Source organism: Lontra canadensis, unplaced genomic scaffold (assembly GCF_010015895.1).
Source record: "Lontra canadensis isolate GAN:19392208 unplaced genomic scaffold, GSC_riverotter_1.0 scaffold50, whole genome shotgun sequence".
In the NCBI taxonomy this organism is placed as follows: domain Eukaryota; kingdom Metazoa; phylum Chordata; class Mammalia; order Carnivora; family Mustelidae; genus Lontra; species Lontra canadensis.
The window spans coordinates 3796481-3810864 of NW_022631044.1; the positions used below are offsets into that span (position 1 = coordinate 3796481).

At 40.9% G+C, this 14384-nt stretch overlaps 1 protein-coding gene across 1 annotated transcript in view; it reads right to left on the reverse strand.

Moving 5' to 3' along the window:
• Positions 1-14384, reverse strand: part of ANTXR1 (ANTXR cell adhesion molecule 1) — a 210337-nt gene that overhangs the window by 122296 nt on the left and 73657 nt on the right. The window contains exons 9-10 of the mRNA XM_032873745.1: positions 14205-14265; positions 4137-4235 (exon numbers count right to left, since the gene is read on the reverse strand). Coding sequence (XP_032729636.1) covers positions 4137-4235; positions 14205-14265 — 160 coding nt within the window. The remainder of the gene's footprint in view (positions 1-4136; positions 4236-14204; positions 14266-14384) is intronic.

Here is a 14384-nt window from a genome sequence, read left to right on the forward strand (position 1 = left end):
CTTTCCTACTATAAAGTGAATACCTCTATGTAGTGATTTCCTGTTCAATGATGTTGAGTTTTGAATTCAAGTATCTAGATACGTTTTTTTATTGTGCTGAAAAAGTTGTATCCTATTCCTAGTTTCCTAAAACTACATATTTTAAACATTTGGAATGGATAATGAATTTTAATACCCTCTTGGAATAAAAAAATTTTGCTATGTAAGAGACAAATTCCAACTCATTCTTCAAAATTGTCTTACTTATACTGGTTCTTTTTAGATACATGGCTGGATTTTGTTTGACAGTATTGTATTAGATATTTGTCATCAATGAGATTGATCTCAAATAGTCCCTACTTCTAGTGTCTTTGTCTAGTTTTTTAAAACAACAGATTATGTAATTATTAGAACATGAATTAAGATGATTTTTCTCTATTTGCTTTGTATGTTTTACATATGGGTCTTCTGTCCCTTAAAGTTCTGCAGAATTGGGTGAAAAGAATCTGGCTCTGGTACTTTGGCTGAATTTTCTTGTCTTTATTTTCCAGATCATGCATGTCATCTTCCCCTGTGTCTAATCGCACTGCTAAATCCATCTATTAAATTGCAATTCAGTGAATAAACTTTTTCAACTCTGGAATTTACACTAGATTCTTCTGTAGATCTGCTTTTGTTGAATGGTCTTCCCCTTGGTCTCATTGATCTTTCTACACACTTTATATATGTTTATTTACATGATATTTCAAATTGTTCTCCAGTCCCTGTTTCTTGCTTGTTCTGTTTCTTTCATCCATCTTCATATGGTTGGGCATTTGGTGTTGTGAGCCCTTCTTCATAGGGGGTTGTTGGCTGCAGGAGTGCCGTATGTTGGGTTAGATGGGCATTGCCCCTGCCAGGGCCAAGGGATCAATGGTTATGGACACATTTTGGGGTTTGGTTCCTGATTTGGTGCTTCTGTATCATGTGGGTGGTAGAACATCTTATCTTTACTTCCCTGCTTCTTTGAGCCACTAAGCAGCTTTTTCAAATCTAGTTAATGTGTGGTATAGCCCATTAGAGCTGAATTTCTGCAGGTGGCTCTGCTCTTGCCTGCTGCCTTGCACAAGCTGATGTCCTGTGTCTGCATCAGTGTTGGGATCTTGGCCGGCAGACTCCCAGGACTAGAGCCTCCACAGCTTTGCTTTCTGCTTAGATTTTGCATTCCCTTTTTTGTTTCTATACCTGAGGGTTTCCTTCTTTTGAGCAGTGTCACCCATTATAATTTTTTAAAAAGATGTTATGTATATATGTATGTATGTTTATAGAGTGGGAATGGGGCAGGGGCAGAGGGAGAGGGAGGGAGAGGATCTCGAGCCGATTCTGTGCTGAGCATGGAGCCTGCTGTGGGGGTTGATCCCATGACCCCCAAATTATGACCTGAGCAGAAATCAAGAGTTAGACACTCAACTGACTGAGCCACTCAGGCACTCCTGCAAATTTAAAAATCATATTTCAACCAGAATTTCTGGATCTATTATATTGAATGCAGGTCCAGAAATTGTTTTAGATTTCTAAGTGGTTGATTCATTGATATTAATTAATTAATTAATTAATTAAAAAGATTTTATTTATTTATTTGACAGAGAGAGACACCACAGTAGGTAGAGAGGCAGGCAGAAAGAGAGAGAGAGAGGAAGAAGCAGGCTCCCCGCTGAGCAGAGAGCCTGATGCGGGGCTCGATCCCAGGACCCCGGGATCATGACCTGAGCTGAAGGCAGAGGCTTTAACCCACTGAGCCACCCAGGTGCCCCTATTGATTTTATTTTTAAGTAAAGGCAAGGAAAGTGGGAGAGAAGTAGGTATCAACTTATGCTTTTTATTTTCTGGGTTATGTTTATCATCAAAGAATATATTTAAATAATTTCTAAATTTTGGCATTAATAAGTTGGTATTTTGTTTGTGCCTTAAGACAATAAATGTTTAGGGCTGTTCATAGCCATTTAAAAACATATCTATATATCTGCTCTATATGTTTAATTTTTTATTATTCATTTATTATTCATTCGAAAACTTAGAAGGTCATGTTAGCGTGTTCCACTATAAATCCACTATAAGACTTTTAGGAAAAAAATCTTGAAAGAGGAAATACATACTATCAAAATGAAAATAGATGATATCTTAAAACTTGGGACCTAGAGATAGGAAAGGAGAATGGGGAAAGTCCAGGAATCTAAATTTATTTTATTTCACAGAGGTGACTCCATAGAGACTGTTACCTCCATAAGGCTGAGAGAAAAATGTAGATTTGACTATGTTGTATCCTAAAATGTATTTATCTCTTCTGTTCTCATAGTTTCTTACTAAATGGAAATGAGCAGGTGAATTAATAAACAAAGGACAGGTGTTTTTTTTTTCCTTCCAATTGCAGTATTTCCCCCTTAGCATACTTTTAATAACCGTATATTTGAGTATAGGAGAGCTTGCTGAAGGAGGTCATAGGGCTGATCACTGCCCTCCTCGGCTCCAAACTGTCAGCACAGTGGGGCAAGCACAATTAGACTGTGGCTTCAGCCAGATCCCTACCCCTAAGGCCTTTATTTGTTTTTGAATATTAATGAGGTGGAGAGCCTGTGTGGTTTTTGCAAGTACATGTTAGGAAAGGAAGAGAAGAAGGAGAAAGAGGATGAGCTGGGTTTCCCAAGAAAGAAAATTTCGTAGAGAAGCTGGAGAAGAATGTCCCTCTACCAACCCAGAGTACATCCGTAGTTCACGTTATGCTAACACAGCATCTCTGTGTAACCTTCCAGGCAATGGCCACGCTGCATCCCGTTTCTGTTCATCTTTAGAGGGGGCTTGGATCTGGAGGCTTGCTTGTCTGGGAAGCCTACATTGGAAGACTTGACATCTTTGAGGTTAACCCTCGGGACTTTATGATCCTAGATTTGAGATTTGGGCTGAGAAGAGAGGGCAGGTGTACTTGAGCAACGTCACAACTGAAAAGGGAGAGAAAGGAAGAACTAGGTAGAGGGCACAAGTCCAGCCTTCACACTATGACTAGCCAGAGATTTTTCAAAATGATTTCGAATCGCATGCACTTTTTGGATATGTGAGAGCATCTCCAAGTATCAAGAAAGTGAACTGAATGTTTCAGATGTTTGGAATTATTCCAAGGCCAGTAATTCCAGATGTTTGTAAGGAAGCCAGTGCCTACTCTGTTTAAATATTCAAGGGGGTTTTAAGAGCTTAAGAGGAAAAAAAAGGCATGCCCCTCAATTCTTCCTTTATAAAAGCAAGCCAGCACCTATGCCATAAGGCTATAAGGAGACGGACCCTAAAGTCACTGCTGAGTCAATAAACGAGCATCTTCCTGTGCTCCTTGATCCTCCTGCCTCTCACGGCTACTGTGGCACAAAGATGCGAAACATTTGGAAGCACACAGCATTACACAAAATGTAGAGTATTCTTACCATTTGTCACTGCAGATAGTGAATCAATAATTATCGCTGTGATGGAGGCCAGATGTGAATAATAACCAGGGCTCCTGGCCATCTGTCCCCCCCATAACCAGACTTCCCCTCCTCTTCTGGACAGCCGCACGAATCCCACATGTCTTTAAAATAAGAACTCGCCTTCTACAAATGTCTTGTAAGAGTGCCAGTGTTATGATAATTCATTTTTCACATGAGACACATGTCGTTTTCCTTCCATATTCCTGATTTCATGTCAGGTATTCACCATGATGAGAGTTTCTTGGCTCTCCCAGGCAAGAATCATCCAGATTGGAAAAACTTCCAGGATCTACACATGCAAACCTAACAGTTTGGCTTTCGGTTTATTCAGAATTAATAAATTTAGACCATCTATTTTTCACTCTCTGACAGTACCTAGTCCTTTGTTAAGGGACATCCTCCTTCCCAAGCTCTAAGCACCCAGCACTGCCATCAGAGAGAAAGAGAGCGACTTAGCGCTGAGGCTGGCAGTCTGAGAATCAGGTGCCCTTCTGCCTTTCCCAATGGAAACAAGGGCAGCTTCAGGGCCAGCTAGGGCCCTACAGGAGGCCCTTCCACCAGGGAAGGCCCTTCTCTGTGCGGTCCCTTTGGGGGACCGGGCAGATGGAGCTGGGGCTCCCGTCCCCGAAGCAGGCTGAGGAGACCCACAAGTCTGCAAGAACTTACTGAGTGTCACTGACTCGTTGATCTTGAAGCTGCAGAGGACCCTGTCCACGTTTCGGGCGTGTCGGAAGCCATTCCCTCTTACGACGACTTGAAATGATTCTGAAAGGAAAAAGGACAAGTCATGTCATCTGACTGCAGTTCGTCATCCTTACATTTTCCATCTGCCCTGATGTAGGGCATTTGTGAACTGTTTTACCAGGCTTCAGATATTCGGACACTGGTTCCCATCGGAACCCCAAACCATGTGGGTGCCTTTTGCCACCTACCACCTCCTTCTCACTAGGTGTCCATGAGGAAGGCGTACGACGTCTTACTTTGAATTCCTACCTTCTTGCCTTTGCCCTTGCTGTTCCTCCTACCTGGAATGCCCTGCTCCCCCCTTCTCTGTGCATTCAAATCTCACCCACCTCTCCAAGTCCTGGCAGTATTAAAAGCTGTGATACCTGCAGTCAGGGGGCCATGGCGGAGGGGGCGCTCCACCTCTCCTCCAATCAACTCAGCATCTCTTGTGTCTGGAATCCCCTGAAAGAATTTCTTTGGAGCCTGAGGTGCTTAATTTTTTTTTTTTTTTTTTTTTAAATCACTGCCTTATGACAACCCAGTCTATCTCGAATGGTGTGGGAAGGAATTATGTGCTGTCTTGTGGTGGTGTCTTTTCTTCCACCACTAGAAAAATGTTCCATTAAGTCAGGAATGATCTGATACTGCTTCTGGCCCTCCTGTCTCTGCTGGGCATACAGCATAGGAGCTAGGATTATGTGGGAATGGTTGTATTAGCAACAAATCAAAATCTTGCTTATCCAGTAGTCACTGTCCTGCATTATATACTTGAACTGACAATGGCCCCTCAGTGTAGCACTGGCTTCTCTCTAAACAGAAGAGAGAATGTAACTTGCAGGTCTCTGGCCCTGCAGGTTAATTTCACATTGGCACAATGCATGTTGAACTCTTATAGGTTGAAAAAATCCTTATGGAGTAAAAATAATGATCCTTCACAATAGTCTTACAAAAAGGAGAAAACCCAGCTAAATTATTAGCTAAATGTTTAGAAATACTTGCTTAATTTGATAGTAACTAATAGTCCATGCTCTATTTTCTTCTTCTTCTTCTTCTTCTTCTTTTTTTTTTTTTTTTTTGGTCTTTTTTTTTTTTTTTTGTACTATGTTATGTTAGTCACCATGTCATTCTTTTGTGTATAAAAATTGGGGCTTTGGATTATGCTGGGTGGTATCTAAAAAAGAAATGGATTAAAAGTCGGAGGAAAAGGCAGTATTTGTGAAAGTGAATCCTGAACTGTAAATCACTATTCAAATGGACACCTTTGTTGGAGGAAGAATGGAATTAGAGAACTAGCGTAAGGGACTCTTCCAAAGTTTAATAAATGTCACGAGTGTAAGTCACCTTCATTCCCAGGAAACTAATTTAGAGATCATGTATGCCAAGATAAAAATGCCGGATGCTAATTGCTCCCTCATCGTGTGCCAAGCCCCGTGCTAAGCCTAGTATATGTCCAAGGTCATTTCAGCCTCACCACAGCCCAGGGAGGTACAAATGAGAAAACGGATCCGAGTGGTGTTCGGTAATTTGTCCCAGATCTCATGGTTAGTAGCTGTCAGAGGAGAGCTGGAATCCAGGTGTCTTGGCATCAAATGCCATGCCCCGAGGACTCGGCCATTATGCTGAAATGGATCCTCATTGTCTTGCGACATATGACCAATTTAGAGACTGATGTGATTTTTAAAAAAGGTTTATTTTATTTCAGTTTCAGGCAAGTTTGCAGAAAAGTGGGGCTGGCCTGGATGGAGAAAAAAGAAAGTGAAACCCAAGCAAGAGAACCCAGAGGCACCGTCTGTGCCACGAAGAATACTAGAACAGAATGCTTTTTGAAGTATGAAGGACCTTAACAAACAAGAAATTGAGATTTGACATTTTAAATGACTGGCCCAAGGTCATGTAATTTGTAAGAAGCAAAACGGGGAGGAGTATCTGAGTGTTCCCTGCCTTAGTTGTGTACTGTAGTAGTTCAGGTCATGAGCAAATGGTTTTTCAGGATCCCAAGTCCTACGAATATTAAGGATTAACATATGCATGTAGATGCTTCTGCACGACTGCTAAGTTTAGATGGATGGTCTTAATAATTTTCCTTAGAAGCCTGCCAGGCATGTAGCTGATGCCAGTTGCTCCAACATGCATTCTGTGTCAAGCATTGTGGAAGAATCTTACTATATCTAATTTACTCCTTTAAGCCTATGGAAAGCTATTTCTGTTTTTTATTTTGAATGTCAGCCATCCAGCAATCTGCCGTGGCACACTTTTTGCTGATGCTACATGTTTTCGACCTCACTGCTGTGCTCCTTCTCTTGTTTCCTCAAACATTAGCGGAAGGAGACAAGACTCTGGAAATGCAGGCCCCGTGCCAAGCTCTCTTCTCTAACACCATGTTCTAGCATTACGAGTTCAGCTGCTGAGTCCTCTGCAAAAAAAATGCTGCCCACATGTCTGCTGGGCCTGACCTCAGGGTGTTTAGAAAGAAAGACAGCCGGAATCCAAGACGCGGCGATGGTGTAAAGGGAACCATTTAACCTCCTCGGCCAGGGGAACACATGGCGGCAACGATGCTGGGCGCTCGGGGAAGCACACGGAGCCAAGGCGTGCTGCCCCCGCTGCTGGGTACGGTTTCTGTGCTCCCGCGCACATTTGGTTTCCAGAAGAGCCCCAAGGCCTGACCCTGCAGCCCGACCGGAATGTCAGCTCTTCGCACATACAAGTTATGTAACCAAACTGTCTCATGGCTCCGCCAGCCAGTGAGAACCAGGACACGTGATTCCAGTTCATGTATCCGGAAAGCCCTGGGCCCGCCTCCCAGGGTATGTACAGCTCCGTGTCTTCAGGCAATTTGCCTGTTGGGTGACTGCTCCTACAAGCAGTGCTGAGGGGCTGTATGGCTTCAGGGAGGAATTTCGACTTGAAAATGATCTTCGATCCAATGTTTAAAGATATATATTCTTTGAGGTACATGTTTATTATGATTCTTTTGTCATTTTAAAAACAGATTTTATTTATTTATTTGACAGACAGAGATCACAAGTAGGCAGAGAGGCAGGCAGAGAGAGAGGGAGGAGGAAGCAGGCTCCCCGCTGAGCAGAGAGACCGATGCGGGGCTCGATGCCAGGACCCTGAGACCATGACCTGAGCTGAAGGCAGAGGCTTTAACCCACTGAGCCACCTAGACGCCCCTCTTTTGTCATTTTATTCTCAATTATAATTTAAACTTCCTGATGGTAGAGGCCATCATTTCTGTCTCTTTAAAATTTTTGGCTGTGCCTAACCCAGGGCTGAGTCAGCCTCGGTACTGACTGAATACTTGAGTGACATATCTTGGTATAGAAAGGGAGTAAAGAAGAAGCAGAAGGTGGTCATTCATTCGTGTAAGGTCAGGTCTAGTCCTGCTTATTTTCTTAGGCTTCATAAAGTCAATGAATGGAAAGATGCTCGACACCGTTAGTCATTAGGGAAACGTAGATCAAAACCACAAGGAGCTATCACTTCATACTCACTTGAATGGCTATAATAACAGAGAGGGACAAAAACAAGTGTTGGTGAATAAATTAGACCCCTGATAGCTTGCTGTTGGGAATGCAAAATGGTGCAGATGCTTGGCCAAATGGTTTGGCGGTACCTCAAGAAAGTAAACATAGTTACCTTATGACCTGAAAATTTCACTCTTATGTACATATGCAAGAGAAATGAGCATGTATGTCTACGCAAAAACTTGTATATGCTCATGATAGCATTATTCATAATAGCGAAAAAGTAGAAGTGATCCAAATGTCCATCAACTGATGAAGATGGTATTCAACCAATGGAATATTATTCACCCACAAAAGGAAGCAAGTTCTAATACATGCTATGACATGGAGGAAGCTTGAAAACATTATGCCAAATGAGAAAAGCCAGACACAAAAGGCCACATAATGCACAATTCCATTCCATTCCCTTACCATATGAAAAGTTGAGCAAATCCATAGAGAAAGAAAATCAACTGGCAGATGCCAGGGCTGGAGGGAAGGGGAGTGACTGCTTAACGGGTGTAAGGTTTCTTATACCCATTGATGAAAATGGTGATGAAAATATTCTGGAATTAGATAGCAGTTATGGTTGTACAACTTTATGTATATAATAAAAACCATTGAATTGCACTTTTTGAAAGGGTGAATTTTATGGTATGTGAGTTATAGCTCAATTAGAAAAAGAAAAAATAAAGTCTCTGAATAGTTGGATAAACTTATTTTATTCTCTTCCTTTTGTTTCTTTGCTTTTCTTTTTTTTTCCTTTTTTTTTTTTGAAATGTTGAAAACGTAGTTTTGAGATGACCTCAGTAAAGATCACCTTTTCTTCACTCAAAAGATCACCTTTCCTTTCACTCATCTGAAAATGAGACATCTGTACGACTTCCATTTGCTCTGGTCTCCTAAGACTTTTGGGCAAAATTATTGCTACTATTGTTTTACCTTGCGAGTTAGTTCAAATTTGCTTTCCTATTAGATGCTTAATGTGACAGGAAACATAAATATAATAGAGACTGATGTGTGTTAAGTGCCTTCTGATACTTAAATTATTCTAGAACTTTTTAATTTTACAGCTATTTAATTAAAACAGCATATTATAAAAGGAAGTATGAGTGCCACAGAATAACTTGCGTGTAAAGTATATAATTTGACAAATTTTGACATATGTATGCAATCACAGGACAATACCACCATCAAGATAGTGAACACATCCATCACCCTCAAAAGTTTCCAAGTGCCCCTTAGTAATCTCTCACTCCTGCTCCTCCCCAGGACTGAGCAATCACTGATCCCAAGCAACCACTCATCTGCTCTCTGTTGCCGTATAAGTTTGCATGACCTAGAATTTCATGTAAATGGCATCATACAGTAAGTATATTTTTTGTCTGGCTTCTCTTACTCAGCATAATTACTTAAAAACTCACCTATAATTACTGAAATTTATACATAGTCTATTCCTTTTTATTGCTGAGTATCATTCTTTGCACGGGTAAACCACAATGTTTTCATCCATCACCTGTTGATGAACATTTGAGTTATTCACAGTTTTTGGCTATTAAGAATGAAGCAGATGTAAACATCTGTGTGCTGGTCTCTGTCTGGACATGGACTTCCTTTTCTCTTGGATAAACACCTGGCAGTAGGATGGTCAGGTCAGACGATACATAAGTGTAAATTTAATTTTTAAAGAAACTGTCAGGACTATTTTCCGAAGTGATGGTGTCATTTTACATTTCTATGACCAGTGTCTGGGAGTCCCTCCTCCAAACAGAAACATCTTTAAATGCAAAGGAAGGGCCAAGCAGAGAATGAAAAAAGCCATTCTACACTGATCTTAGCCAAAAGGCGGAGAAGCAATGAAACAAGCCATTCTAAAGAGGTGCCTAAGGGCCAGGCCTGAGCTCTTTGAAAAACAATGAAATGTGAAAGAAATGAAACCACTGTTTGATGTTGCCTAAAACTGTCTGCTTTAAGCATCTAAGGCCAAATGGTAAACAGGAGGCCTAAAACTGCCTTCTTTTTGTGCGAACCCGCCCAGTTTTACTACCAGCAGTGGGAAACACAGTAGGAATGGTACGGTTGCTTCTGAAAGGACAATGTGAGGAGCTAAATATAAACTCCTTCCGTGTCTGGAGTGCAACAACTTCATGTGTAGAGCAGTTGGCAGGTTGCACACTTGATTCCAATTAGTTCCTTCCTGGAGAACTTGCTTACTACATAGAACACTGAGTGATTCAAGTTTCAGGCCAACAGAGTGGGATGGGAGGGAAATTATACTTCGGCAGAGGGCACATTTTCTGGAGAGGAGCTAAACAAGGCAAGGCCAATCTAACAAGGGGGCAACGCCCCTAATTACAGAGGCTAATCAGCAAAAATATTTGATTAAGAACTTTTTAAAAAAGAGGCAGAATTATTTAAAAGCAGGTAATGGCAAAGGGGCTCTAAAGACTCTCCACAGCAGGTGACTTCTTACATGTTTTAAAACAGGAACTGTAAATACAGTAAATATAGTTGCAAGCACCATGCAAAATAGTAACTGTACGCTTGACCTGGGTATTGTGGTGTAATAGGGAATGGTGGGGAGTATGGTGAACTGCAAAGAGTCCATGCTTCTTTTAAAAAGGGAAGTTATTCAGTCTCCAGTAATCATCCCCTTGCAATAAATGCAGGCCCAGTGTTGTTAGATTTGATTTTTAAAGACAAGGTGGAAATCTGAATTTTTAGGTAAAATCAGATTTTCAAATGTTAGCAATATGTGTGTGTGTGTATATATATATATATGTGTGTGTGTGTATATATATACACATGTATATATATATATATATTTTTTTTTAATGTAGTGTAGATCAAAAAGAACCTGTGTACAGACCAGAGAAGGCGTGTAGGCTGCCCATTTATAACCTCTGGCAGTGGAGGAGTTCTGGGAAGTCTCTCTCTCCAAATAGTTAAACTCATGACATTGAATGAAATTCTTTTTGATTAGAGCAGATTAGATACTCTCCTTACTCCCTTTCCCCATTAAGACTTCCAGTTAAAATGCAAAATAGCTCCAGGTATACTGGACTCTTTGCCATTTAAAAAAAAAAATCAGCCATTAATGCCTCAGCTGGAATTGAATTAAGACTTTGGAAACTCAAAGTCATAAATAACATCCAAAGGGGGATTGCATAGTGTTACAGAGGGCCACTGCTCACATAATTCTAAGGGTGGAGAGTTCAGACCATCCACTCCACTGCTGGAAAGTTTTAGTTGTAAATGTTCCATGTGTTAAGCCAAAATTTGCCTCCCTGATTTCCTCCCCAGCTTCTCCGTGGTGGTCTCCTGAAGCTACACATAATAAGCATAATAATTCCTTTCCACACGGGAATTCTGTAATATATCTGAAGATGCTCTTGGAAGTGTCTCCGTTCTGTGTGTAAATCTCCGTGGTTACTTCAGTCCTTCCTCATTCCACCAGCGTCTCATCACCACTCCTGCGGCTCTTGGAGCAGATCTCTGCTACAGTGCCTCACGTGTGGTTTGTGCCTTATCTGAACATGTGACCATCTTCCAGAATAGACCGTGAGGGTCATGGGTGGTTGGGAGCAAGCTTTCTGCATTTGTGTACTCAAATCTTTTCATATTGCGTGGTACATCATAGACAGTAAGCATTGAGGGAAAGAACGAAGGAAGGAGGCTAGAAAGAAAAGAAAAAGGGAAGGAAAGAAAAAGCAAGCAAGGAAAAGAAAGAGGAAAGTAGGAAGGAAGGGAGGGAGGGAGGGAGGGAGAAAAGGAAAGAAAGAAAGTAAGTGAATGAATTTTTAGCATTGTTTCCAGAGCCATCATCTCTTCTATGGGCATGACTTTGTCAGAGCCATTTTTAAAATGTGGGACTTGGAGCCATGGTCTGAACATGGAATAATAAGACATGAAATTAGCTCTCTTAACCTGGACACTGGATGGCTATTGATGCACCCTAAGATTATATCGTTGTTTTTTTTTTCCCCTCAGAGGTATTCCTGTTGGCTATCAAGATAGCTATCTTTCTCCTTTTGTTTTCTTTTTCCTGAAAGAACGGCTACTAAGTCGGGTCTCCCTAAACTGGCATTTGAACCCAAGTTCCACACTTGGTATTGGTCCCATTAAATTTCACCCTGTTATTTGCAGGCTGACCTGTGAAGATACATGTTGGATCTCAGTTTTGTTGTCCCCTCGGTGCATTATCTCGCTGCCTCTCTCAGAGTTCGGTTTGCTGTCACAACTACGGCTGTTGCTGCGTTGTGGGTGACAGCCAACTGAGATCATTGTCTTGGGGGAATGCAATTGTCAGCATCGAGTGTCCAGAGCAGGACAAGCCTGGGGGGAGCTTCGCAGCATGGGCTCCTCTGGGGGCCCAGGAAGGAGTACAATTCACAGAGACGGGCGGGGGCTGAGAAAGAAAGATTTCTAATGGAAGTGAATTTCACCTTTTCAATAGATTTTTCTAGGGCTCTGTCCCACCATGATACTTTAGAAATGCAGACACTCTATTGCTTCCTGTTTCTTTTTGCCTCCAACACATACTGAAGTAATCATTTTGCAGGTACTCTAGAATTTATCAGTGTTCTCCCTGGTTTTGTTTCAGTAGAGAAACACATGGGCATGCTTTTCTTATCTGGGTATGTTATCAACATGAGGATTCTCACATTGACCTTCAATCCTCATTACAATGATGCTGATAATAATAATGTCCCCTCGTTCTGTACAGCCAGGTGTCCTTTCAAAGCCCTCTCATGTAAATCCCTGGGTCTTTGCAGTAGCCAAATGAAAATCACCGAGTGGGTGTCCTCAGGTCTACCTGACAGGTGTTCACTGCCATGGACAATGAAATGGGCTCCAGTGCCTCAGGAAAGCCACTTACTCTAGAGAATAATCGGCAATAGACCTTCGGGGGAACCCATGGTAGAACTTGTGGTGTCATGGTATCTTTTGGAAGTTTCCTTTTCCCCTTTGTAAAGTTATTCTCTAAATATTATGTTTTAATCCTTAGAATTCTCATTCAAGAGAGCTGGGAGCTTGCCTTTTCCAAAAGCTAGAGCTAGCTTCCATTACTGTGTCTTGTATTAATTTTTTCTTCATAAAACATAAAGGAAATAGAATCGGGTAGTTTACTCTGATACAGGAAATTATTGCTGGCCTAGAACATATGTAGTATTGCAGATAAGCCAGAGATTTAAAAAATATCTAAAGAAAGCTTCCTTGGATCGGATTGACCAGAGATTTGTCTATTTTTATTGGTTCTACCGAAGAAATAGCTCTTGCAACGATTTATCAGTTGCATTGCTTTCATCTGTTTAAATTTATTAATGCATTATAATCTATTTTCTTGTATTTCCTTACTTTAAAAAGCATTTTACTTACTTCCTAATTACTTATTTTTCTTTTCCATTTTGTAAGAAACATTAAAATTGACAAATTTGCTCTTGTGGACCCTGTGCCATGTTCATCAAGTTTACCTATGTGATGCTTTTATTATCTCACATCTCAGTGGTATAAAAAGGAGATGTTGGTTTTTACTACTCATTGACTCAAGAATTATTTTGGAAGCTATTTTTCTGTTGTCCAGCTGGTGGAGGTTCTGTTTTTATTTTGGCCTTGTTCTATCTTTGGCCATCAGTTCCTGATTTTACTTTAATTAGACAGTTCAAAGGTGTGATATTAATTTCTTATGGTTAAGTGAAAGAGGTTAATACGGGTCAAATAGGCAAAATCGGTGCATTGTTTGCTGAGGAAATAAAGATTCGAGACATTCAGCCAATGTTCATTGTCTGATGGACCATCTATTAAGTGCCAGGTACTCTGTTAGGCAGATAAGATTGTCTGCAAGAGGGGAACTGATATGTTATGAATTAACAGGAATTGTATTGATTTTCTTTAGACTTTCTGATTCACTACGAAATTACAACACATCCAGTTTGCATATTGCTAAACCGCAAGTCTGGGTTTTCTTCATGGATGGGGTAATTGCATAATTAAGGAACTTCCCTATTTTCTAATTTTAAAATGAAGGACCTAAATAAATTGGGGAGGTGGATTTACTTGGAGCTAATGAACCCTAATTGAGGCTCCTCACTGCACAGACCCCTGATAAGGTCCTAGTATTGGGTACATGCGGTCACATGCTTTTGTCAAATTTGAGAAGGTAAAATTTTTCACTTCTTTTTCTTAACAGGTGGATCAGCTCCACTTCTTTTCAGAGCAGGATATTGGCAGTGATGTGTGGGAATCTAGTATTTCTGCAGTACTCTAGCAATTGGTTCCCATGAAAGAAGAGGATTTGGACAAGCTTTTTCAAACAACTGATACATAGCTTCTTTCTTTCTTTTTTTTCCCGAGCAGCAAATTTATTTAGCCATTTCTACTCTTCTTTCCACCCTCCTCCTTCTTCTGCCCTGTCTCCCCTCTTCCCCACCACTGAAATAAATGTGATTTGAACTCAAAATACCATCATTTCTAGGAGATTATTTAGTATTTAATTTACCTCCTGCACATATGGTGGATGGTTCAGCTGCTAAAATTTCGATGCAGGACTTCTTCAGAATCTAGAAAGAGAGGAAATCAAAGAGTCAAAGCACAGCTTACTTTATTAGAAGCAGGGTTTTGCTTTGAAGTTACCAAGACAGGAAGATTCAAGGATATTGTGCTGTGGTGGGTGGATGGG